The sequence below is a fragment of the Ranitomeya imitator genome, chromosome 3 (genome assembly GCF_032444005.1).
Source record: "Ranitomeya imitator isolate aRanImi1 chromosome 3, aRanImi1.pri, whole genome shotgun sequence".
NCBI classification, from domain to species: domain Eukaryota; kingdom Metazoa; phylum Chordata; class Amphibia; order Anura; family Dendrobatidae; genus Ranitomeya; species Ranitomeya imitator.
In genome coordinates, this window is record NC_091284.1 from 835186659 (window position 1) to 835211885 (window position 25227).

Genomic DNA, 25227 nt, shown 5'->3' on the forward strand with positions numbered 1-25227 from the left:
ACTGTACTTGTCTTTATTATGTACACCCCTCCTCACATGTACCGCGCCATGGAATAAATGGCGCTATAATAATAATAACAGATGGAGAACACAAGGCGGCGGCTTTATCCGCGGAGATTACTGTACCTGTTTATTATGTATACCCCTCCTCACATGTACAGCGCCATGGAATAAATGGCGCTATAATAACAGATGGAGAACACAAGGCGGCGGCTTTATCCGCGGAGATTACTGTACCTGTTTATTATGTACACCCCTCCTCACATGTACAGCGCCATGGAATAAATGGCGCTATAATAATAATAACAGATGGAGAACACAAGGCGGCGGCTTCATCCGCGGAGATTACTGTACTTGTCTTTATTATGTACACCCCTCCTCACATGTACCGCGCCATGGAATAAATGGCGCTATAATAATAATAACAGATGGAGAACACAAGGCGGCGGCTTCATCCGCGGAGATTACTGTACCTGTTTATTATGTATACCCCTCCTCATATGTACAGCGCCATGGAATAAATGGCGCTATAATAATAACAGATGGAGAACACAAGGCGGCGGCTTTATCCGCGGAGATTACTGTACCTGTTTATTATGTATACCCCTCCTCACATGTACAGCGCCATGGAATAAATGGCGCTATAATAATAACAGATGGAGAACACAAGGTGGCGGCTTCATCCGCGGCGATTACTGTACCTGTTTATTATGTACACCCCTCCTCACATGTACAGCGCCATGGAATAAATGGCGCTATAATAATAATAACAGATGGAGAACACAAGGCGGCGGCTTCATCCGCGGAGATTACTGTACCTGTCTATTATGTACACCCCTCCTCACATGTACAGCGCCATGGAATAAATGGCGCTATAATAATAATAACAGATGGAGAACACAAGGCGGCGGCTTCATCCGCGGAGATTACTGTACCTGTTTATTATGTACACCCCTCCTCACATGTACAGCGCCATGGAATAAATGGCGCTATAATAATAATAACAGATGGAGAACACAAGGCGGCGGCTTCATCCGCGGAGATTACTGCACTTGTCTTTATTATGTATACCCCTCCTCACATGTACAGCGCCATGGAATAAATGGCGCTATAATAATAACAGATGGAGAACACAAGGCGGCGGCTTCATCCGCGGAGATTACTGTACCTGTCTATTATGTATACCCCTCCTCACATGTACAGCGCCATGGAATAAATGGCGCTATAATAATAATAACAGATGGAGAACACAAGGCGGCGGCTTTATCCGCGGAGATTACTGTACTTGTCTTTATTATGTATACCCCTCCTCACATGTACAGCGCCATGGAATAAATGGCGCTATAATAATAACAGATGGAGAACACAAGGCGGCGGCTTTATCCGCGGAGATTACTGTACTTGTCTTTATTATGTACACCCCTCCTCACATGTACAGCGCCATGGAATAAATGGCGCTATAATAATAACAGATGGAGAACACAAGGTGGCGGCTTCATCCGCGGAGATTACTGTACCTGTCTATTATGTATACCCCTCCTCACATGTACAGCGCCATGGAATAAATGGCGCTATAATAATAACAGATGGAGAACACAAGGTGGCGGCTTCATCCGCGGCGATTACTGTACCTGTCTATTATGTACACCCCTCCTCACATGTACAGCGCCATGGAATAAATGGCGCTATAATAATAACAGATGGAGAACACAAGGTGGCGGCTTTATCCGCGGAGATTACTGTACTTGTCTTTATTATGTACACCCCTCCTCACATGTACCGCGCCATGGAATAAATGGCGCTATAATAATAACAGATGGAGAACACAAGGCGGCGGCTTCATCCGCGGAGATTACTGTACCTGTCTATCATGTACACCCCTCCTCACATGTACAGCGCCATGGAATAAATGGCGCTATAATAATAATAACAGATGGAGAACACAAGGCGGCGGCTTCATCCGCGGAGATTACTGTACCTGTCTATTATGTACACCCCTCCTCACATGTACAGCGCCATGGAATAAATGGCGCTATAATAATAACAGATGGAGAACACAAGGCGGCGGCTTCATCCGCGGAGATTACTGTACCTGTCTATCATGTACACCCCTCCTCACATGTACAGCGCCATGGAATAAATGGCGCTATAATAATAATAACAGATGGAGAACACAAGGCGGCGGCTTCATCCGCGGAGATTACTGTACTTGTCTTTATTATGTATACCCCTCCTCACATGTACAGCGCCATGGAATAAATGGCGCTATAATAACAGATGGAGAACACAAGGCGGCGGCTTCATCCGTGGAGATTACTGTACCTGTCTTTATTATGTATACCCCTCCTCACATGTACAGCGCCATGGAATAAATGGCGCTATAATAACAGATGGAGAACACAAGGCGGCGGCTTCATCCGCGGAGATTACTGTGCTTGTCTATCATGTACACCCCTCCTCACATGTACAGCGCCATGGAATAAATGGCGCTATAATAATAACAGATGGAGAACACAAGGCGGCGGCTTCATCCGCGGAGATTACTGTACCTATCATGTACACCCCTCCTCACATGTACAGCGCCATGGAATAAATGGCGCTATAATAACAGATGGAGAACACAAGGTGGCGGCTTCATCCGCGGAGATTACTGTGCTTGTCTTTATTATGTACACCCCTCCTCACATGTACAGCGCCATGGAATAAATGGCGCTATAATAATAATAACAGATGGAGAACACAAGGTGGCGGCTTCATCCGCGGAGATTACTGTACCTGTCTATTATGTACACCCCTCCTCACATGTACAGCGCCATGGAATAAATGGCGCTATAATAATAATAACAGATGGAGAACACAAGGTGGCGGCTTTATCCGCGGAGATTACACCCACAGGACGCTAGGGGCGCTAAGGTTAGCGTTCTGTGACCAGAGTAGGGTGGGGCTGGAATCATCCATAAAGTCACATGTTGCGACCCGTTTTGCACTTCTATTTGGGGACGGGGGTTAATTTCGGGAAGCTGAAGGGGCCAATGCGTCCCAAAGGGCGCGATCCTGTTTTGGAAATATATGTAAGACCCCCTCCTCCGCCGATCACTGGCCCAGTGTTGTTGTCTGGGGCGAGCAGCGGTGACATCACAAGTGGCGTCTGTTCAGCCAAACATCTGCTCCAAATTAATATCCCAAATATAAGAGGGGTGAGGTGTGGGGGAGGGGCGGCAGCCGAAGGAACCAATGTAATATGGAAAGGAGGGGAAGTTTAATAAGCCCCAGGAGCCACTCCGCCCGGGCCGGGACCTCCAGCCGAGCGCCCCCCAACCCAAAAAATATGGAATATTAACCTCAAACTGGAGACAAGGCGTTACCTTGTATCACACAGCAAGAAAGGGGGCACTACCAGGACTGGACTTAACCCATGTAGTGCCAGGGTGTCAGCACACCACTGGCCGGTGACATTCACATTGTTTCTATGGTCCCTGGATGACCCTGAAAAAACACAGCAAGATGGATTCAATCCAGGGAACGTTCTAGAAATCTCCTGCCATTGAAAATAATAAGAAATGGTTACTAATCTTCTAGTATAACAAAGAAATGAGGTTTAAAGGTGAGAAAAGAGCAGAGTCCAAACTGCCCAACACTTGTGTCAGCGGAGTCCTAACCACCCGGGTCAGAGGAGCTCAGACCACCCGGCACCAAGGAAATAGGAGCCCTGTCCACCCAGAACCTGGGACAGAGGAAGCCCAGACCACCCGGGACCAAGAACAGAGGAGCCCTGACCACCTGTCACCCAGGAAGGAAGAGTCCTGACCACGTGGGTTGGAGGAGCCCTGACCACCTCATACCAGGGACGGAGGAGCCCAGACCACCAGGCACTCGGGACGGAGGAAGCCCAGACCACCAGGCACCCGGGACAGAGGAGCCCAGACCACCAGGCATCCGGGACGATGGAAGCCCCGACCACCAGGCACCCGGGACAGAGGAAGCCCAGACCACCAGGCACCCGGGACAGAGGAGCCCAGACCACCAGGCATCCGGGACGATGGAAGCCCCGACCACCAGGCACCCGGGACAGAGGAAGCCCAGACCACCAGGCACCCGGGACAGAGGAAGCCCAGACCACCCGGGACCAAGGACAGAGGAGCCCTGACCACCTGTCACCCAGGAAGGAAAAGTTCTGACCACGTGGGTTGGAGGAGCCCTGACCTCTTCGCACCAGGGATGGAGGAGCCCAGACCACCAGGCACCCGGGACAGAGGAAGCCCAGACCACCCGGCACCAATGACAGAGGAGCCCCGTCCACCCAGAACCTGGGACAGAGGAAGCCCAGACCACCCGGGACCAAGGACAGAGGAGCCCTGACCACCTGTTACCCAGGAAGGAAGAGTCCTGACCACGTGGGTTGGAGGAGCCCTGACCTCTTCGCACCAGGGATGGAGGAGCCAAGACCACCAGGCACCCGGGACGGAGGAAGCCCGGACCACCAGGCACCCGGGACGAAGGAAGCCTAGACCACCAGGCACCCGGGACGGAGGAAGCCCAGGCCACCAGACACCCGGGACAGAGGAAGCCCAGGCCACCAGACACCCGGGACAGAGGAAGCCCAGACCACCAGGAACTTGGGACAGGGGAAGTCCAGACCACCAGGAACCCGGGACAGGGGAAGTCCAGACCACCAGGCACCCGGGACGGAGGAAGCCCAGACCACCAGGCACCCGGGACGGAGGAAACCCAAACAACCAGGCACCCGGGAAGGAGGAAGCCCAGACCACCAGACACCCGGGACAGAGGAAGCCCAGGCCACCAGACACCCGGGACAGAGGAAGCCCAGGCCACCAGACACCCGGGACAGAGGAAGCCCAGACCACCAGGCACCCGGGACGGAGGAGCCCAGACCACCATGAACCCGGGACGGAGGAGCCCTGAACCACCAGGCACCCGACCATCCTGCACCCTGAGTGGAGTAGTCCTGACCTGGGACAGAGGTTGTCCTGACTATCTGGCACCCAGGACAGAATATCCCTGACCACACAGCACCCAACAGCTATGAGCAGTGACGACAGAGAATTCCTGACTACCAAACACCCAGGAGTCCTGACCACCCTGAACCAGGGACAGAACTGCCATGACCACCCTGGATGGAGGAGCTCTGACCACTGGGCCCCCGGGATGGAGGAGCAGTGCGAATCTCTCTTCTGTTCTGGACTAACAGCTCTCCGCTACACTGATCCATTGTAACAAACCCTCGCTGTGGTATCTCTTAGGACCAGGGGTGTTCAGGCTGTGGATGTAAATAATGTTACCATTCCCTGACAGTGAGCAGGTGAGGTGTATAACCAGGATGTCGTATGTAAACCTGGAGACGCTCTATTCCAGGGGCCACGGACCCCACGCAGGAAGGTCCCTGAAGACCAAGAAAGTGCAGGAGACGTCTGGGCGCTGACGTGAGGTTTATGTGTATACAGAGCACAGCCCCATCATCCCCGATCAGCTGATAATTGTTCCATGTTCATTCCCATATAAATGAATTCCTGGGAGCAGCACTACAGCCTGGTTACCATGGATACACTGGATACAATGTAACAAGCGAGGTTGTCAGGCAGAGAGTCTCAAACACTGACATGGGGCAGAGGAAGACCGGATGCGTCTCCTCCGGTACGTGCGGGCCGGACGCGTCTCCTCCGGTACGTAGGGGCCGGACGCGTCTCCTCCGGTACGTAGGGGCCGGACGCGTCTCCTCCGGTACGTACGGGCCGGACGCGTCTCCTCCGGTACGTACGGGCCGGACGCGTCTCCTCCGGTACGTAGGGGCCGGTCGCGTCTCCTCCGGTTCGTAGGGGCCGGACGCGTCTCCTCCGGTACGTACGGACCGGACGCGTCTTCTCCGGTACGGACGGGCCAGACACGTTTCCTCCGGTACGTACGGACCAGACGCGTCTTCTCCGGTACGTATGGGCCGGACACCACAGAGGCCACTGTCCTCGGAAGCATCTCTCCATGTCAGAATCCCTTTTTCATTTGCAGAGTGCCCCAATACTGCGCCGCTCACAGGACCTTCTGTACCGTGACTCCAGTAATAGGCTGTAATTTTTGGAAGAACCCGGCAGGAAGTTTTCAGTTCCACTGCAGCGCCCCTGCAGGGAAAATGGAGTATGACACAACTGGAGGTCTATGTACAAACAGGGCGGAGTCCTCCAGCGAGTGCCAGTCCCTTATTGGGTATTTATATATTGGTTCTCTAACCTTTAAGAGTCAGGTCATGAGGCCCCTCCTATAAAGGGAGAAATGTCTCTTAAAGGGACAGACACACATAAATATTGTAAATCTTCATATCCCCCTCCTGCTTATTTCCATTATTACAAAAAATATAAAATAATTAGCCGTTTAAATAGGCGACTTTTTCCCTAAATAATTCAAACCCTGAACCGATACATTTCCGCAGACCGCGTGGTGCACAGGCTCCTCCCACAGCAATCGTCTCATCGGTGCCGGAAACATGGGCAGCAAGGAGTGCAAATACTCATCGTGGCCACCGGAGGCAGCGGCGCTCAGAGACTGAAAAAATATCATTTTTGTTCCGTTTTTCTGCCTCCAGAACTATAAACAGGCTCCTCCCACAATGGCGACACCCACGGCGCCATCCTATGGGGAGGAGCTATGATGCCGTGTAGGCGGGGACATTATAATGATCCGGGGTCATGGTCCACCCCCTGCGGACCCTCGTGAGGATGATGATGATGGTGCCCCCTCCTCCGCTCCGTCTAGCACTGCAGCTTCCGCACCGTCCGGGAGAATTTCTTCATTTCCTTTTCGCTCTTCTGCCATTTCCGGACCCAGGAGATGACGAGCCGCTCGTCTGCCCGATGCCCCATGACCAGCACTGTGGCCCCCGGCTCCTGCAGCTCCGGGCACACGCAGCTGTCCCCGTCCGTCAGCCACAGGACCGTCCTCTTCAGCTCCTCCTCCGTCCAGCCCTTGGCCTTATACACCGTGCGGCTCCTCGCCTCCGGGACCACCATAGCGCCCCCCTCCACGGACGACACCGAGCGCAGCGTCACCTTCATGGCTGAGGAGGAGAGCAACAAGCAATCACGGGGCGGTAGTGCTGAGGATGAGATGCACGGCTCGGCAGTATCACACAGGGTGGGATGAGATACACGGCTCAGCAGTATCACACAGGGTGGGATTAGATACACGGCTCAGCAGTATCACACAGGAGAGGATTAGATACACGGCTCAGCAGTATCACACAGGGTGGGATGAGATACACGGCTCAGAAGTATCACACAGGGTGGGATTAGATACACGGCTCAGCAGTATCACACAGGGTGGGATTAGATACACGGCTCAGCAGTCAGCATCACACAGGATAGGATGAGATACACGGCTCAGCAGTATCACACAGGGTGGGATTAGATACACGGCTCAGAAGTATCACACAGGGTGGGATGAGATACACGGCTCAGCAGTATCACACAGGGTGGGATTAGATACACGGCTCAGCAGTATCACACAGGGTGGGATTAGATACACGGCTCAGAAGTATCACACAGGGTGGGATGAGATACACGGCTCAGCAGTATCACACAGGATAGGATGAGATACACGGCTCAGCAGTATCACACAGGGTGGGATTAGATACACGGCTCAGAAGTATCACACAGGGTGGGATGAGATACACGGCTCAGCAGTATCACACAGGGTGGGATTAGATACACGGCTCAGCAGTATCACACAGGGTGGGATTAGATACACGGCTCAGAAGTATCACACAGGGTGGGATGAGATACACGGCTCAGCAGTATCACACAGGGTGGGATTAGATACACGTCTCAGCAGTATCACACAGGCTGGGATGAGATACCCGGCTCAGCAGTATCACACAGGGTAGGATTAGATACACGGCTCAGCAGTATCACACAGGATAGGATTAGATACACGGCTCAGCAGTCAGTATCACACAGTATAGGATTAGATACACGGCTCAGCAGACAGTATCACACAGGAGAGGATTAGATACACGGCTCAGCAGTCAGTATCACACAGTATAGGATTAGATACACGGCTCAGCAGACAGTATCACACAGGAGAGGATTAGATACACGGCTCAGCAGACAGTATCACACAGGAGAGGATTAGATACACGGCTCAGCAGTCAGTATCACACAGTATAGGATTAGATACATGGCTCAGCAGACAGTATCACACAGGAAAGGATTAGATACACGGCTCAGCAGTCAGTATCACACAATATAGGATTAGATACACGGCTCAGCAGTCAGTATCACACAGGAGAGGATTAGATACACAGCTCAGCAGTCAGTATCACACAGGAGAGGATTAGATACACGGCTCAGCAGTCAGTATCACACAGTATAGGATTAGATACACGGCTCAGCAGTCAGTATCACACAGGAGAGGATTAGATACACAGCTCAGCAGTCAGTATCACACAGTATAGGATTAGATACATGGCTCAGCAGACAGTATCACACAGTATAGGATTAGATACACGGCTCAGCAGACAGTATCACACAGGAGAGGATTAGATGCACGGCTCAGCAGTCAGTATCACACAGGAGAGGATTAGATACACGGCTCAGCAGACAGTATCACACAGTATAGGATTAGATACACGGCTCAGCAGACAGTATCACACAGGAGAGGATTAGATGCACGGCTCAGCAGTCAGTATCACACAGGAGAGGATTAGATACACGGCTCAGCAGACAGTATCACACAGGATACAATTAGATACACGGCTCAGAAGACAGTATCACACAGGAGAGGATTAGATGCACGGCTCAGCAGTCAGTATCACACAGGAGAGGATTAGATACACGGCTCAGCAGTCAGTATCACACAGGAGAGGATTAGATACACGGCTCAGCAGTCAGTATCACACAGGATAGGATTAGATACACGGCTCAGCAGTCAGTATCACACAGGATAGGATTAGATACACGGCTCAGCAGTCAGTATCACACAGGATAGGATTAGATACAGGGCTCAGCAGTCAGTATCACACAGGAGAGGATTAGATACACAGCGCAGCAGTATCACACAGGGTGGGATGAGATACACGGCTCAGCAGTATCACACAGGGTGGGATTAGATACATGGCACAGCAGTATCACACAGGGTGGGATTAGATACACGGCTCAGCAGTATCACACAGGGTGGGATGAGATACATGGCACAGCAGTATCACACAGGGTGGGATTAGATACACGGCTCAGCAGTCAGTATCACACAGGAGAGGATTAGATACACGGCTCAGCAGTCAGTATCACACAGGGTGGGATTAGATACACGGCTCAGCAGTATCACACAGGGTGGGATGAGATACACGGCTCAGCAGTATCACACAGGGTGGGATGAGATACACGGCTCAGCAGTATCACACAGGGTGGGATGAGATACACGGCTCAGCAGTATCACACAGGGTGGGATGAGATACACGGTTCAGAAGTATCACACAGGAGAGGATTAGATACACGGCTCAGCAGTATCACACAGGAGAGAATTAGATACACGGCTCAGCAGTATCACAGGAGAGGATTAGATACATGGCTCAGAAGTATCACACAGGAGAGGATTAGATACACGGCTCAGCAGACAGTATCACACAGGAGAGGACTAGATACACAGCTCAGCAGACAGTATCACACAGGAGAGGATTAGATACACGGCTCAGCTGTATCACACAGGGTGGGATTAGATACATGGATCAGCAGTATCACACGGGAGAGGATGAGATACACGGTTCAACAGTATCATCAGTATTGGGATTAGATACTGTTCATGCATCACACCATTAAACTGTCAGGTGATTGGCCGCTGCCCCCTCTCGCTCCTCCCTACCACCTCTCAGCCATTCAGCAGAGCGGACTGAAGTCACATGACTCCGCTCTGTACAGCGGGGAGGCGGAGCCTGAGGAGGCGGTCTCACTCCTCTTGGGCTCCTGTCTGACGCCCTCTGGGTCGGTCTATGTTTATTCCATAGACAAGAACATTTTCAGGATTTGTAAGGAGACTGGAGCGGTCGGGTCAGAGGATCCCTCTAATATTATTGTCGGGATTCACAGATCCGCAGTTCAATAAACTTTATTTATAACAACTCACCAAAGTCTCGGGAGCAGAAATCCTGCAGGAACTCCTTCTCAGTGTCCGCGGGACTGTGACAGGCGGAGCACGGGAACTCTGAAAGCGGACGGGGGATCATGAAAATGATGGACAGGTGCCAGCCGTGCCACATACCGGCCGTGCCATCCTCACATCCAACCATCTACCGGCCGTGCCATCCTCACATCCAACCATCTACCGGCCGTGCCATCCTCACATCCAACCATCTACCGGCCGTGCCATCCTCACATCCAACCACCTACCGGCCGTGCCACCCTCACATCCAACCACCTACTGGCCGTGCCACCCTCACATCCTCCCAGCCACCAACCAGCCGTGCCACATACCGGCCGTGCCACCCTCACATCCAACCACCTACCGGCCGTGCCACCCTCACATCCAACCACCTACCGGCCGTGCCACCCTCACATCCAACCACCTACTGGCCGTGCCACCCTCACATCCAACCACCTACCGGCCGTGCCACCCTCACATCCTCCCAGCCACCAACCAGCCGTGCAACATACCGGCCGTGCCACCCTCACATCCAACCACCTACCGGCCGTGCCACCCTCACATCCAACCACCTACCGGCCGTGCCACCCTCACATCCAACCACCTACCGGCCGTGCCACCCTCACATCCAACCATCTACCGGCCGTGCCACCCTCACATCCAACCACCTACCGGCCGTGCCACCCTCACATCCAACCATCTACCGGCCGTGCCACCCTCACATCCAACCATCTACCGGCCGTGCCACCCTCACATCCAACCATCTACCGGCCGTGCCACCCTCACATCCAACCATCTACCGGCCGTGCCACCCTCACATCCAACCACCTACCGGCCGTGCCACCCTCACATCCAACCATCTACCGGCCGTGCCACCCTCACATCCAACCACCTACCGGCCGTGCCACCCTCACATCCAACCACCTACCAGCCGTGCCACCCTCACATCCAACCACCTACCGGCCGTGCCACCCTCACATCCAACCACCTACCGGCCGTGCCACCCTCACATCCAACCACCTACCGGCCGTGCCACCCTCACATCCAACCACCTACCGGCCGTGCCACACTCACATTCCCACAGCCACCTACCGGCCATGCCACCCTCACATCCTCCCAGCTACCTACCGGCCGTGCCACCCTCACATCCTTCCAGCCACCTACCAGCCGTGCCACCCTCACATCCTTCCAGCCACCTACCGGCCGTGCCACACTCACATTCCCACAGCCACCTACCGGCCGTGCCACACTCACATTCCCACAGCCACCTACCGGCCGTGCCACACTCACATTCCCACAGCCACCTACCGGCCGTGCCACACTCACATTCCCACAGCCACCTACCGGCCGTGCCACACTCACATCCCCACAGCCACCTACTGGTCGTGCCACCCTCACATCCTCCCAGCCACCTACCGGCCGTGCCACACTCACATTCCCACAGCCACCTACCGGCCGTGCCACCCTCACATCCTCCCAGCCATCTACCGGTCGTGCCACCCTCACATCCTCCCAGCCATCTACCGGTCGTGCCACCCTCACATCCTCCCAGCTACCTACCGGCCGTGCCATGCTCACATCCTCCCATCTACCTACCGGCCGTGCCACCCTCACATCCTCCCAGCTACCTACCGGCCGTGCCACCCTCACATCCTCCCATCTACCTACCGGTCGTGCCACCCTCACATCCTCCCAGCTATCTACCGGCCGTGCCACCCTCACATCCTCCCATCTACCTACCGGCCGTGCCACCCTCACATCCTCCCAGCTACCTACCGGCCGTGCCACCCTCACATCCTCCCAGCCATCTACCGGTCGTGCCACCCTCACATCCTCCCAGCTACCTACCGGCCGTGCCATGCTCACATCCTCCCATCTACCTACCGGCCGTGCCACAGTCACATCCTCCCAGCTATCTACCGGCCGTGCCACCCTCACATCCTCCCAGCCACCTACCGGCCGTGCCACCCTCACATCCTCCCAGCCACCTACCGGCCGTGCCACGCTCACAATTCTCCCAGCCACCTACCGGCCATGCCACCCTCACAATTCTCCCAGCCACCTACCGGCCGTGCCACCCTCACATCCTCCCAGCCACCTACCGGCCGTGCCACGCTCACATCCTCCCAGCCACCTACCGGCCGTGCCACGCTCACATCCCCACGGCCACTTACCTTCCTTTGACACTGGCATCTTGTCCTCCATGCCAGCAGGGGGTACACACAGCTCGTTCCCCTCTGGAAACTGGGAGCAGTTAAACATCTCTGGCCATGGAAACCCAAAAGCAGCCATCACGGGTGTGCAGCCGTCTCGGACCTCCTCACAAAGGGATCGGCAGGGATGAATGGCTTCCTCCAGGTCACTGAGGCACACCGGGGCAAACAGGGAGCACAGGAACTTCTTGGTGTCTGAATGGCACTGCTTGGTGAGAAGGGGCACCCAGGAGCCCGCCTGCTGCAGAACCTCTTTCATGGTGTCATGTCCTAGCAGGTTGGGCAGGCGCATCTCGCTGTAGCCCACCCCATGGCACAGCGTCATACTGCTTGGGACCGGCTTGCAGCTGCTTTTGCGGGTGCTCAACTGGGTGAGAATAAAAGGAAATCCTGAGGCGGGATGCAGGAGGATGACCACCCCCATCAGGAGCTCGGCGGACAAAAGGGCCCTCATCATCAAGGCAATGATATTCTATGGTTCACAGGGAGACCTAGGAAACAAAAAATAAAATCCCACAAGCATTAGAGCACCTGTGTTCATCCTGAGCTTCCAGATTCATGAGCAGAAGGTCAGTACAGCAGTGCACCATGACACAGCAATGGTATATGGAAACATGGCCGCCATTTGTTGGAGAACACCCTCATCTCCTACCATGGCAGATCCTCACTAACCCACCACTGTACAAGGACCTCGGTCATCTCGCAGCTGAGCAGCGGCATAGACCGGGGTGACCCCGAGAGCACAGAAGACCACAATGCTGCAGCTCCAGAGCTGAGATCTGACAGCAGCACCCTGCATTATAGGAGTTCAGCTAAGGGGAACATCTGGCCACCAGATTGCTGACTGTTTCCAATATTTCTGCATAAATATCTCCTCAACGATTGCAGAAAATGGGGAAACACTCATAATATATGTCACCGATGTACACACCAGACGCAGACTCCTGGCCCCTGACGTAGGGTGGTCTCCACATCCATTCACTCTAGAAGAAGCACTGGGGGTACTGGTGATGTCCCCATCCCACAGACACCGCAGGTTCGCTTACTGGGCTATTCGGGAGAATCAGTGGATGAGGGACAAACAGCCCGATCTTCCCCACTGGTTTAACTTGTGAAAGCAGGGTGCTCCAGAATAGGGGCTGCCCCTTCTCACCAGACTACTCTACCAACATCCTCAGATCCTGTCTAACCTCATGTCCAAAACCAGCTTCTCCACCATGACAGAAGATCAGCTCTCCACCTTCCTGTCAAGATCACATCTCATCACTTGCACGCTTGACCCGCTCCCGTCCCACCTCATCCCTTACCTTGCCACGGTCTTCATTCCATCCCTAACGCACCTCTTCAACCTCTCACTCACAACTGGTGTCTTCCCCCTCATCCTTCAAACATGTCTCGATCACACCTACCCTCAAAAAGCCCTCCCTCGACCCATCCTCAGTGTCCAGCTATCGCCAGATATCCCTTCTCCTTTATACCTCAAAACTACTGGAACAGCAGGTCCATCTTGAACTGTCCTCCCACCTCTCCTCCTGATCCCTCTTTGGTTACAATCTGGCTTCCGACCCCATCACTCAACTGAAACTGCCCTAACTAAAGTCACCAACGACCTACTAACTGCCAGGAGCAAGCGACACTACTCTGTCCTCCTCCTCCTGGACCTGTCTTCTGCCTTCGACACTGTGGACCACTCTCTCCTGTTACAGACCCTCTCATCTCTTGGCATCACAGACTTGGCCCTATCCTGGATCTCGTCTTACCTAACAGACCGAACATTCAGTGTCCCCCTCCCCCACACCACCTCCTCACTTCGCCTCTTGTCTATCGGTGTTCCTCAAGGCTCAGTTCTAAGGCCCCTACTCTTCTCCATCTACACCTTCGGCCTGGGACAGCTCATAGAAGCCCACGGTATGCAGTACCATCTCTACGCTGATGACACGCAGATCTACCTATCCGGACCTGACCTCTCCTCCTTACTCACCAAAATCCCGCACTGTCTGTCTGCTATCTCGGCTTTCTTTTCTGCTCGCTTTCTACAACTGAACATGGACAAAACAGAATTCATCATCTTTCCCCCATCTCACTCTACCCCTCCACCAGACCTATCCATCAATGTCAATGGCTGCTCACTATCCCCAGTCCCACACGCCCGGTGCCTCGGGGTGATCCTCGACTCTGCCCTCTCTTTCAAGCCATATATCCAAGCCCTTGCCTCCTGCCGTCTCAAACTCAAAAACATTTCCCGGATCCGCGCATTCCTTGAACAAGAAACTGCAAAAATGCTTAGCTCGCCCTTATTATCTCCCACCTTGACTACTGTAACCTCCTGCTCTGTGGCCTCCCCTCTAACACTCTCGCACCCCTACAATCTATTCTAAACTCTGCTGCCCGACTAATCCACCTGTCCCCCTGCTATTCCCCGGCCTCTCCTCTGCCAAGCCCTTCATTGGCTTTCTATTGCCCAGAGACTCCAGTTCAAAACCCTAACCAAGACGTACAAAGCCATCCACAACCTGTCTCCTCCATACATCTGTGACCTCGTCTCCCGGTACTTTCCTGCACGCAACCTCTGATCCTCACAAGACCTCCTTCTCTACTCCCCTCTTATCTCCTCTTCTCACAATCGTATACAAGATTTCTCTCGCGCATCCCCCCTACTCTGGAACCCTCTACCACAACACATCAGACTCTCGCCCACCATAGAAACCTTCAAAAAGAACCTGAAGACTCACCTCTTCCGACAAGCCTACAACCTGCAGTGATCCTCAACCTACTGAACTGCCGCACAACTTGCCCTACCCTCTCCTACTGTATCCTCACCCATCCCCTGTGGACTGTGAGCCCTCGCGGGCAGGGTCCTCCCTCCTTATGTACCTGTGTGCCTTGTTTTACTCATGTTTATTGTATTTGTCTATATTTGCCCCCTTTCACATCGGTCCTCCTCCTACTCCAAACCCTAGGATATTCTGTCATCTTTCTACAGGTTCCTCTGTTCTCCTCCATCCTCCTCCAGCCCCCCATGTCCTCCCCCACCAGGTTCCTGCCCACCTCCAGACCCCTCTGTTCTCTCTCGTCCATAACGCTTTCCTCCTATTCCATCCCTCTGCCTGTTCCCATCCACATTATGATTTGTGCTATAATGACAGCGGATCTCCACTCTCAACAGAAAAATTATTATAGTGCAGCAGTCAGGACCGTACGGTGTATTCAGTTTTATATCTCCGGGGGGTGAGACTCGTAGGATCTTACAGCGCTCACCCCCACACTGATGCTGAAAGTGCGCAGCGGGCGGAGAGCGCGGGGCGGGACGAAAGGGATGAGACAGTGGGGGTGGACAGAGTGCGGGAAGAGAGTGCAGGGAGGGACGAGACAGTGGGGGCGGTAAGAGTGTGGGAAGAGAGCACGGGGAGGGACGAGACAGCAGGGGCGGGAAGAAAGCGCGGGGTGATAGGGAGGGGAGGGACGAGAGTGCGCGGGAGGGATGAGACAGTGGTGGCGGGAAGAGAGTGCGGGAAGAGAGTGCGGGGAGGGACGAGACAGTGATGGTGGGAAGAGAGTGCGGGAAGGGATGAGAGCGCGGGGAGGGACGAGACAGTGGGGGTGGCAAGAGAGCGCGGGGAGGGACGAGACAACAGAGGCGGGAAGAGCGCGGCGTGATAGGGAGGGGAGGGACTAGAGTGCAGGGGAGGGATGAGACAGTGGGGGCGGGAAGAGAGTGCGGGAAGAGAGTGCAGGGAGGGACGAGACAGTGGGGGCGGTAAGAGTGTGGGAAGAGAGCACGGGGAGGGACGAGACAGCAGGGGCGGGAAGAAAGCGCGGGGTGATAGGGAGGGGAGGGACAAGAGTGTGGGGGAGGGATGAGACAGTGGTGGCGGGAAGAGAGTGCGGGAAGAGAGTGCGGGGAGGGACGAGACAGTGATGGCGGGAAGAGAGTGCGGGGAGGGACGAGACAGTGATGGTAGGAAGAGAGTGCGGGGAGGGATGAGAGCGCGGGGAGGGACGAGACAACAGAGGCGGGAAGAGAGCGCGGGGTGATAGGGAGGGGAGGGACTAGAGTGCGGGGGAGGGACGAGACAGTGGGGGCGGTAAGAGTGCGGGAAGAGAGTGCAGGGAGGGATGAGAGCGCGGGGAGAGATGAGACAACAGAGGCGGGAAGAGAGCGCGGCGTGATAGGGAGGGGAGGGACGAGAGCGCGGGGAGGGATGAGACAGTGGGGGCAGAAAGGGAGTGCGGGAAGAGAGCGCGGGGAGGGACGAGACAGCAGGGGCGGGAAGAGAGCGCGGGGTGATAGGGGGGGGAGGGACTAGAGTGCGGGGGAGGGATGAGACAGTGGGGGCGGGAAGAGAGTGCGGGAAGAGAGTGCAGGGAGGGATGAGAGCGCGGGGAGAGATGAGATAGTGGGGGCGGGAAGAGAGCGCGGGGTGATAGGGAGCGGAGGGACGAGAGCGCGGGGAGGGACGAGACAGCAGGGGCGGGAAGAGAGCGCGGGGTGATAGGGAGCGGAGAGACGAGAGCGCGGGGAGGGACGAGACAGCAGGGGCGGGAAGAGAGCGCGGGGTGATAGGGGGGGAGGGACTAGAGTGCGGGGGAGGGATGAGACAGTGGGGGCGGGAAGAGAGTGCGGGAAGAGAGTGCAGGGAGGGATAAGAGCGCGGGGAGAGATGAGATAGTGGGGGCGGGAAGAGAGCGCGGGGTGATAGGGAGCGGAGGGACGAGAGCGCGGGGAGGGATGAGACAGTGGGGGCAGAAAGGGAGTGCGGGAAGATAGTGCGGGGAGGGATGAGAGTGCGGGGAAGGGATGAGACAGTGGGGGCGGGAAGAGAGTGCGGAAAGAGTGCGGGGAGGGATGAGAGCGCGGGGAGAGACGAGATAGTGGGGGCGGGCAAAGAGCGCGGGGTGATAGGGAGGGGAGGGACGAGAGCGCGGGGAGGGATGAGACAGTGGGGGCAGAAAGGGAGTGCGGGAAGAGAGCGCGGGGAGGGACGAGATAGTGGGGGTGGGAAGAGAGCGCGGGGTGATAGGGAGCGGAGGGACGAGAGCACGGGGAGGGATGAGACAGTGGGGGCAGAAAGGGAGTGCGGGAAGATAGTGCGGGGAGGGATGAGAGTGCGGGGAAGGGATGAGACAGTGGGGGCGGGAAGAGAGTGTGGGAAGAGAGTGCGGGGAGGGATGAGAGCGCGGGGAGATAGGGAGGGGAGGGACGAAAGTGCAGGGAAGGGATGAGACAGTGGGGGCAGAAAGGGAGTGCGGGAAGATAGTGCGGGGAGGGATGAGAGTGCGGGGAAGGGATGAGACAGTGGGGGCGGGAAGAGAGTGCGGAAAGAGAGTGCGGGGCGGGAAGAGAGCGCGGGGTGATAGGGAGCGGAGGGACGAGAGCGCGGGGAGGGATGAGACAGTGGGGGCAGAAAGGGAGTGCGGGAAGATAGTGCGGGGAGGGATGAGAGTGCGGGGAAGGGATTAGACAATGGGGGCGGGAAGAGAGTGTGGGAAGAGAGTGCGGGGAGGGATGAGAGCGCGGGGAGATAGGGAGGGGAGGGACGAGAGTGCAGGGAAGGGATGAGACAGTGGGGGCAGGAAGAGAGTGCGGGGAGGGATGAGACAGTGGGGGCGGGAAGAGAGTGTGGGAAGAGAGTGCGGGGAGGGATGAGAGCGCGGGGAAAGACGAGATAGTGGGGGCGGGAAGAGAGCGCGGGGTGATAAGGAGCGGAGGGATGAGAGTGCAGGGAAGGGATGAGACAGTGGGGGCGGGAAGAGAGTGCGGGAAGAGAGTGCGGGGAGGGATGAGACAGTGGGGGTGGGAAGAGAGTGCAGGAAGAGAGCGTGGGGTGGGACAAGAGTGCAGGGAGGGACGAGACAGCAGGGGCGGGACAAGAGCGCGGGGAGGGACGAGAGCGCGTGGAGGGACGAGAGCGCGGGGAGGGACGAGAGCGCAGGGAGGGACGAGAGCGCGGGGAGGGACGAGAGCGCGGGGAGGGACGAGAGCGCGGGGAGGGACGAGAGCGCGGGGAGGGACGAGAGCGCGGGGAGGGACGAGAGCGCGGGGAGGGACGAGAGCGCGGGGAGGGACGAGAGCGCGGGGAGGGACGAGAGCGCGGGGAGAGACGAGATAGTGGGGGCGGGCAAAGAGCGCGGGGTGATAGGGAGGGGAGGGACGAGAGCGCGGGGAGGGATGAGACAGTGGGGGCAGAAAGGGAGTGCGGGAAGAGAGCGCGGGGAGGGACGAGATAGTGGGGGTGGGAAGAGAGCGCGGGGTGATAGGGAGCGGAGGGACGAGAGCACGGGGAGGGATGAGACAGTGGGGGCAGAAAGGGAGTGCGGGAAGATAGTGCGGGGAGGGATGAGAGTGCGGGGAAGGGATGAGACAGTGGGGGCGGGAAGAGAGTGTGGGAAGAGAGTGCGGGGAGGGATGAGAGCGCGGGGAGATAGGGAGGGGAGGGACGAGAGTGCAGGGAAGGGATGAGACAGTGGGGGCAGAAAGGGAGTGCGGGAAGATAGTGCGGGGAGGGATGAGAGTGCGGGGAAGGGATGAGACAGTGGGGGCGGGAAGAGAGTGCGGAAAGAGAGTGCGGGGCGGGAAGAGAGCGCGGGGTGATAGGGAGCGGAGGGACGAGAGCGCGGGGAGGGATGAGACAGTGGGGGCAGAAAGGGAGTGCGGGAAGATAGTGCGGGGAGGGATGAGAGTGCGGGGAAGGGATTAGACAATGGGGGCGGGAAGAGAGTGCGGGGAGGGATGAGAGCGCGGGGAGATAGGGAGGGGAGGGACGAGAGTGCAGGGAAGGGATGAGACAGTGGGGGCAGGAAGAGAGTGCGGGGAGGGATGAGACAGTGGGGGCGGGAAGAGAGTGTGGGAAGAGAGTGCGGGGAGGGATGAGAGCGCGGGGAAAGACGAGATAGTGGGGGCGGGAAGAGAGCGCGGGGTGATAAGGAGCGGAGGGATGAGAGTGCAGGGAAGGGATGAGACAGTGGGGGCGGGAAGAGAGTGCGGGAAGAGAGTGCGGGGAGGGATGAGACAGTGGGGGTGGGAAGAGAGTGCAGGAAGAGAGCGTGGGGTGGGACAAGAGTGCAGGGAGGGACGAGACAGCAGGGGCGGAACAAGAGCGCGGGGAGGGACGAGAGCGCGTGGAGGGACGAGAGCGCGGGGAGGGACGAGAGCGCGGGGAGGGACGAGAGCGCAGGGAGGGACGAGAGCGCGGGGAGGGACGAGAGCGCGGGGAGGGACGAGAGCGCGGGGAGGGACGAGAGCGCGGGGAGGGACGAGAGCGCGGGGAGGGACGAGAGCGCGGGGAGGGACGAGAGCGCGGGGAGGGACGAGAGCGCGGGGAGGGACGAGAGCGCGGGGAGGGACGAGAGCGCAGGGAGGGACGAGAGCGCGGGGAGGGACGAGAGCGCGGGGAGGGACGAGAGCGCGGGGAGGGACGAGAGCGCGGGGAGGGACGAGAGCGCGGGGAGGGACGAGAGCGCGGGGAGGGACGAGAGCGCAGGGAGGGACGAGAGCGCGGGGAGGGACGAGAGCGCAGGGAGGGACGAGAGCGCGGGGAGGGACGAGAGCGCGGGGAGGGACGAGAGCGCAGGGAGGGACGAGAGCGCGGGGAGGGACGAGAGCGCGGGGAGGGACGAGAGCGCGGGGAGGGACGAGAGCGCAGGGAGGGACGAGAGCGCGGGGAGGGACGAGAGCGCGGGGAGGGACGAGAGCGCGGGGAGGGACAAGAGCGCAGGGAGGGACTAGAGCGCGGGGAGGGACGCCGTCTTGTTCCCTGCAGTACAGTCTTCGGGTGTCTGTGCTGCGGATAATCAGTAAACACCTCTAAGGACACTTTCCCACGGTCAGTAAACGCTGCGGGCCGGACGCTGTGTACTTGTGCTGCGTCCAGACTTTACAATATCCACATGGCGGTACTAAATGGCAACATAACGTGAGTAAGATGAATATGAGCACTCACTGCTGCTCACTTGCCGGACTATTACCACAGAAAAGCGAAATCTATAGATTGACTGCAAGTCACATAGACAGTACCACTATAAATAGTCTCTAACAAAGCATAAGTGGAAAAAATAAAACGTAACTTTTATTGAAACTAAAGCCACACAAAGAAAAACTAAACCTAACACCCAAGTGAATAAAAACTGGGGCAAAGTCTCAATCGCATGGTATGGTGACCAGGGACTAGTTGTCCCCTCATAGGACTGAACGATTCCTCTATAGAATGTTAGAGAAATCAAATAAAACTAGGTTATGACTAAGGGTATGTTCACACGTTCAGGATTTCCATCCTTTTTTTTTCAGGACAGTTTTTTTTAAAAACTGCAGCTCTTGGCAGAAAACGCAGGTCCTTTTTTTGTCCTTTTTTGATGCGTTTTTTGATGCGTTTTTTTATCCTTTTTTTATGCAGTTTTCTATGCAGAGACTTTCCTAGGAAGCTTTTTAGGGCTAAAATGGCTGAAAATACCCTAACCCTACCCCTAACCCTACCCCTAACCCTACCCCTAACCCTATTCTAACCTTAGTGAAAAAAAAAAAAAAAAATTCTTAATTTTTTTATTGTCCCTACCAATGGGGGTGACAAAGTGGGGGGGGTGTCATTTACTATTTTTTTATTTTGATCACTGAGATATAACCTATCTCAGTGATCAAAATGCACTTTGGAGCGAATCTGCCGGCCGGCAGATTCGGCGGGCGCACTGCGCATGCGCCCGCCATTTTGCAAGATGGCGGCGCCCAGGGAGAAGACGGCCGGACGGACACCGGGACGCCGGGTAAGTATAAGGGGGGGAGATTAGGGCACGGGGGGGGGCATCAGAGCACTGGGGGGGGCATCGGAGCACGGGGGGGGGCGGGATCGGAGCACGGGGGGGCAGCCACACTCCGCCCACGCACTTCCGCCCGCTCCCCCGCACTTCCTGCTGCAGCGGTTCTGCACATCAAATCGCAGTAAAACCCGCAGATATATTTTTGATCTGCGGGTTTTACTGCGATTTTGACCTCACAATGGAGGTCTATGGGTGCAGAACCGCTGCGGTTCAGGAAAAAGAAGTGACATGCTCCTTCTTTTTTGCCGCAGCTATTCTGCGCGGCTTTTTAAACGAAATTACGGATCATGTGCACAGCAGTGACTGTTTTCCATAGGGTTACATTGTTATGTACCCTGCATGGAAAACAGCTGCGGAACCGCAGCGGCAAAACCGCTGCGGTTCCGCAGTAAAAAACGCACTGTGTGAACATGGCCTAAAAGAACTGGAGTCGAAAAACCACAAACAACACACAGCGTCCAACCTAGTTATATGAGCAGACAATAGAAAAAAACCATCAGAAGTAGCGTATAGTATAAACAGTGCTACTGGTGGCTATATAAATAGTATAAAAAGGAACAATCTCACCAGTTCCACGGTGTAGGCACAGGAGCGCCGGATGGTCTCTAGTCAGAGGGTGATCCGGTGAGTAAAGGGGACAACAGTCCCTATGTCAGTCCCTATGGGGCTATCAGTAAGCTATCCCCAAGACTCAGTCCACAGCTACCCCTGTATAAACATGCCCTGCACTCTCCCTGTACAGTCCGTCCCGACGCGTTTCATCCAAGCCAATTCTTCAGGGGACTTGCTTGTGCATGGAGACAGAGTGCCTATATGCTAAAACCTACGGATGGATAATATAGGCCTCCATCATAAATATACTACTGCACAAATGTGAACAGGGCCCAGAGGACTAGATGGCTATAATCGTCCAGGGTAACCGCTAGAACCATGCTAGTGGAACACTAAGCTAACTAAACTTATTTATAAATAGTAGCCATGACCAAAATCGCTTATCCCGACACCAGGAGAACAACCAGGAAGGTACAAGTGCACCCATGTCATATCAAACAGACCACATAGTGACGATCTCTGTTACCTGGTCCTGGGCGGTTAGCGGGTGTATACCAGATGTGCGGCCGACACGTCTACCCGACGCGCGTTTCGGAGCTGGTTCGTCAGGGCTTCGTAGGTTCCAGGGTATAGTGACTAGTGTGATGTAGGGTGCTCACATCACGCATACATCAGCCATCCTGTTATATTGGTGTTTTCTCCCCATACTCACATCGTATATATATGCAATGTAGGGAGCCAGTGTGTGGTCTACACGCCTTGGTAGTTATATGGTAGTACCTGTATCATGACTTGTACCATTCTCCCATCTGTGTTCCATTTGTGTCATAGTATTTTTATAATATTTGTATTTAATAAAGAGTTTTTTATTCGATTATAGTTATTCTTGTTACAGTATATCCCATGCCTGCCATGCATGGCCAGACGCCTGCAGCTCACCCACGGACATGTGGCGCGTCTCTCCAGACTGCAGCCAGTCTCCGTACAATGTGTGGGACGTGGTGATTCCGCGCGGTTCAGTGCTCACAGAGCAGTCGCCCGCGGTCAGTTTGCGGCAGCGGACATGTGCTGCGTCCAGACGTTACAGTATATCCCATGCCTGCCATGTGCGCCCAGACACCTGCTGTTCACCCACGGACACGGACATGTGGCGCGTCTCTCCAGACTGCAGCCAGTCTCCGTACAATGTGTGGGACGTGGTGATTCCGCGCGGTTCAGTGGTCACAGAGCAGTCGCCCGCGGTCAGTTTGCGGCAGCGGACATGTGCTGCGTCCAGACGTTACAGCATATCCCATGCCTGCCATGTGCGCCCAGACGCCTGCAGTTCACCCGCGGACACGGACATGTGGCGCGTCTCTCCAGACTACAGCGAGTCTCCATACAATGTGTGGGACGCGGTGATTCCGCGCGGTTCCGTGGTCACAGAACAGTCGCCCGCGGTCAGCTTGCGCCAGCGGACATGTTCTGCATCCAGAGCGCTGCCGATATCTGACCGTCTGCACGGACCCTCAGAGGAACATAGGAGGGGATCAGACTGGAGATCGGGGCTGCGGTCACCCCGAGCCCTGGAGACCCCCAATACTACTAGAGCCCTGCAATAATTGGGGTCTTTCCTCCTGGTACAGAGTGCGGGGTCCTCTCTGGTGCCACTTACAGCAGATCTATGGGGTCGGACCCCGCTGCCCCCACACAGCAGACCGCCAATATTGGGGCGAAAGCAGAGGACAGGATTTTAGTAAATCCGGAGCAAGAAATGTCCTTCTGGATTTCCCCCCCCAGGATTCCGCCTGAAGCTGCTGAACCCTCCACAGCTGCGGGTCCGTCACACTGCGCTGTGCGGAGAGTTCGCTCCATTGTGTCAGTCCGGGGTCACCCGGGGCTGTGGGGTCAGATCCACGCAGGATTTCGCCCAACCTCCCCCCACTGACAGGAGAAACCTGCACGAGGTCGGCAGAACTACAACCCTCAGCGTGTCCGGGCCTCAGCATGCTGGGATTTGTAGTTTGCAACTGCAGGAAAGCCACGGGCTGGAAGTCCCAGCTTAAAAGCGTCGCTCAGAGGGGGGTCTTACCTGCAGGCGACCCCCGGTGTCCGGCAGATGTGGAGGAGACGGCCGGCACAGCTCACTGCCTGCCCGGACACGGCGCCTCCCTGCCCCCCTGTGCCGCCCCCCAGTGCCGCTCCCCCGGGTGGGACGTGTCGGCTCCTGCCCCCTCAGCTCTGCCCCCTCAGCTCTGCCCCTCCACCTCTGCCCCCCCCAGCTCTGCCCCTCCAGCTCTGCCCCTCAGCTCTGCCCCCCCCAGCTCTGCCCCTCCAGCTCTGCCCCTCAGCTCTGCCCCTCCAGCTCTGCCCCTCCACCTCTGCCCCCTCAGATCTGCCCCTCCAGCTCTGCCCCTCAGCTCTGCCCCCCCCAGCTCTGCCCCCCCAGCTCTGCCCCCCCAGCTCTGCTCCTCCAGATCTGCCCCTCAGATCTGCCCCTCCAGCTCTGCCCCTCAGCTCTGCCCCCCCCAGCTCTGCCCCTCCAGCTCTGCCCCTCAGCTCTGCCCCTCCAGCTCTGCCCCTCCAGCTCTGCCCCCCCAGCTCTGCCCCTCCAGCTCTGCTCCTCCAGCTCTGCCCCTCAGATCTGCCCCTCCAGCTCTGCCCCTCAGCTCTGCCCCCCCCAGCTCTGCCCCTCAGCTCTGCCCCTCCAGCTCTGCCCCCCCAGCTCTGCCCCTCCAGCTCTGCTCCTCCAGCTCTGCCCCTCAGCTCTGCCCCTCCAGCTCTGCTCCTCCAGCTCTGCCCCCCCAGCTCTGCCCCTCCAGCTCTGCTCCTCCAGCTCTGCCCCCCTCCAGCTCTGCCCCTCCAGCTCTGCCCCCCCAGCTCTGCCCCTCCAGCTCTGCCCCTCAGCTCTGCCCCTCCAGCTCTGCCCCTCAGCTCTGCCCCTCCAGCTCTGCCCCTCCAGCTCTGCCCCTCAGCTCTGCCCCTCCAGCTCTGCCCCTCCAGCTCTGCCCCCCCAGCTCTGCCCCTCCAGCTCTGCTCCTCCAGCTCTGCCCCTCAGATCTGCCCCTCCAGCTCTGCCCCCCAGATCTGCCCCTCCAGCTCTGCCCCTCAGCTCTGCCCCTCCAGCTCTGCCCCTCCAGCTCTGCCCCTCCAGCTCTGCCCCCCCAGCTCTGCCCCTCCAGCTCTGCTCCTCCAGCTCTGCCCCTCAGATCTGCCCCTCCAGCTCTGCCCCCCCAGCTCTGCCCCTCAGATCTGCCCCTCCAGCTCTGCCCCTCAGCTCTGCCCCTCCAGCTCTGCCCCTCCAGCTCTGCCCCTCCAGCTCTGCCCCTCAGCTCTGCCCCTCCAGCTCTGCCCCTCCAGCTCTGCCCCTCCAGCTCTGCCGCGCTCGGTTCTGCCTGCAGGCGGCGCACACAATGGCAGCAGTGTCATAAAAAGCCACAGCGGACCCAGAAGAGGACTCGTGTGTAATCTCACCCGTCCCCTAGATTCCAGGACTATCACCCTCATCAGGCTCCTCTCCGGAGTAACTTTACCATCA

General features: G+C 56.7%; 2 protein-coding genes across 6 annotated transcripts; both read right to left on the reverse strand.

Annotated features, from left to right (window-relative positions):
• Positions 1-1392: 1392 nt before the first annotated feature.
• LOC138671380 (uncharacterized) lies at positions 1393-4899 on the reverse strand. 2 transcript variants are annotated; one of them, XM_069759508.1, is made up of 2 exons: positions 2776-4899; positions 1393-2549 (listed from the first exon to the last, which is right to left on the reverse strand). In XM_069759508.1, the coding sequence occupies exon 1, from the start codon at positions 4897-4899 to the stop codon at positions 3784-3786; it is 1116 nt and encodes a 371-aa protein (XP_069615609.1). In that variant the 3' UTR covers positions 1393-2549; positions 2776-3783. The 2 variants fall into 2 exon arrangements, with proteins under 2 accessions (XP_069615609.1, XP_069615608.1); XM_069759507.1 differs by having other exon boundaries at positions 1393-2096; positions 2550-4899.
• Positions 4900-5432: 533 nt separating this feature from the next.
• Positions 5433-23910, reverse strand: LOC138671381 (secreted frizzled-related protein 2-like). 4 transcript variants are annotated; one of them, XM_069759509.1, is made up of 4 exons: positions 23782-23910; positions 12312-12841; positions 10123-10200; positions 5433-7063 (listed from the first exon to the last, which is right to left on the reverse strand). In XM_069759509.1, exons 2-4 carry the CDS (start codon positions 12805-12807, stop codon positions 6759-6761), a joined length of 879 nt encoding a protein of 292 aa, XP_069615610.1. In that variant the 5' UTR covers positions 12808-12841; positions 23782-23910; the 3' UTR covers positions 5433-6758. The 4 variants fall into 4 exon arrangements, with proteins under 4 accessions (XP_069615610.1, XP_069615614.1, XP_069615612.1 ...); XM_069759513.1 differs by lacking the exon at positions 23782-23910 and adding an exon at positions 15083-15122; XM_069759511.1 differs by lacking the exon at positions 23782-23910 and adding an exon at positions 13658-13709.
• Between the last annotated feature and the right edge of the window lie 1317 nt (positions 23911-25227).

What these genes read in the sequence shown, in the direction of transcription:
- LOC138671381 (XM_069759509.1), bottom strand. Translation starts at nt 12,807, where the DNA reads ATGATGAGGGCCCTTTTGTCCGCCGAGCTCCTGATGGGGGTGGTCATC. An exon ending in GATGCCAGTGTCAAAGGAAG is followed by an intron (nt 10,201 to 12,311) that starts GTAAGTGGCCGT and finishes GTCCGCTTTCAG; the next exon opens with AGTTCCCGTGCTCCGCCTGT. An exon ending in TTTCTGCTCCCGAGACTTTG is followed by an intron (nt 7,064 to 10,122) that starts GTGAGTTGTTAT and finishes TCTCCTCCTCAG; the next exon opens with CCATGAAGGTGACGCTGCGC.
- LOC138671380 (XM_069759508.1), bottom strand. Translation starts at nt 4,899, where the DNA reads ATGGTGGTCTGGGCTCCTCCGTCCCGGGTGCCTGGTGGTCTGGGCTTC.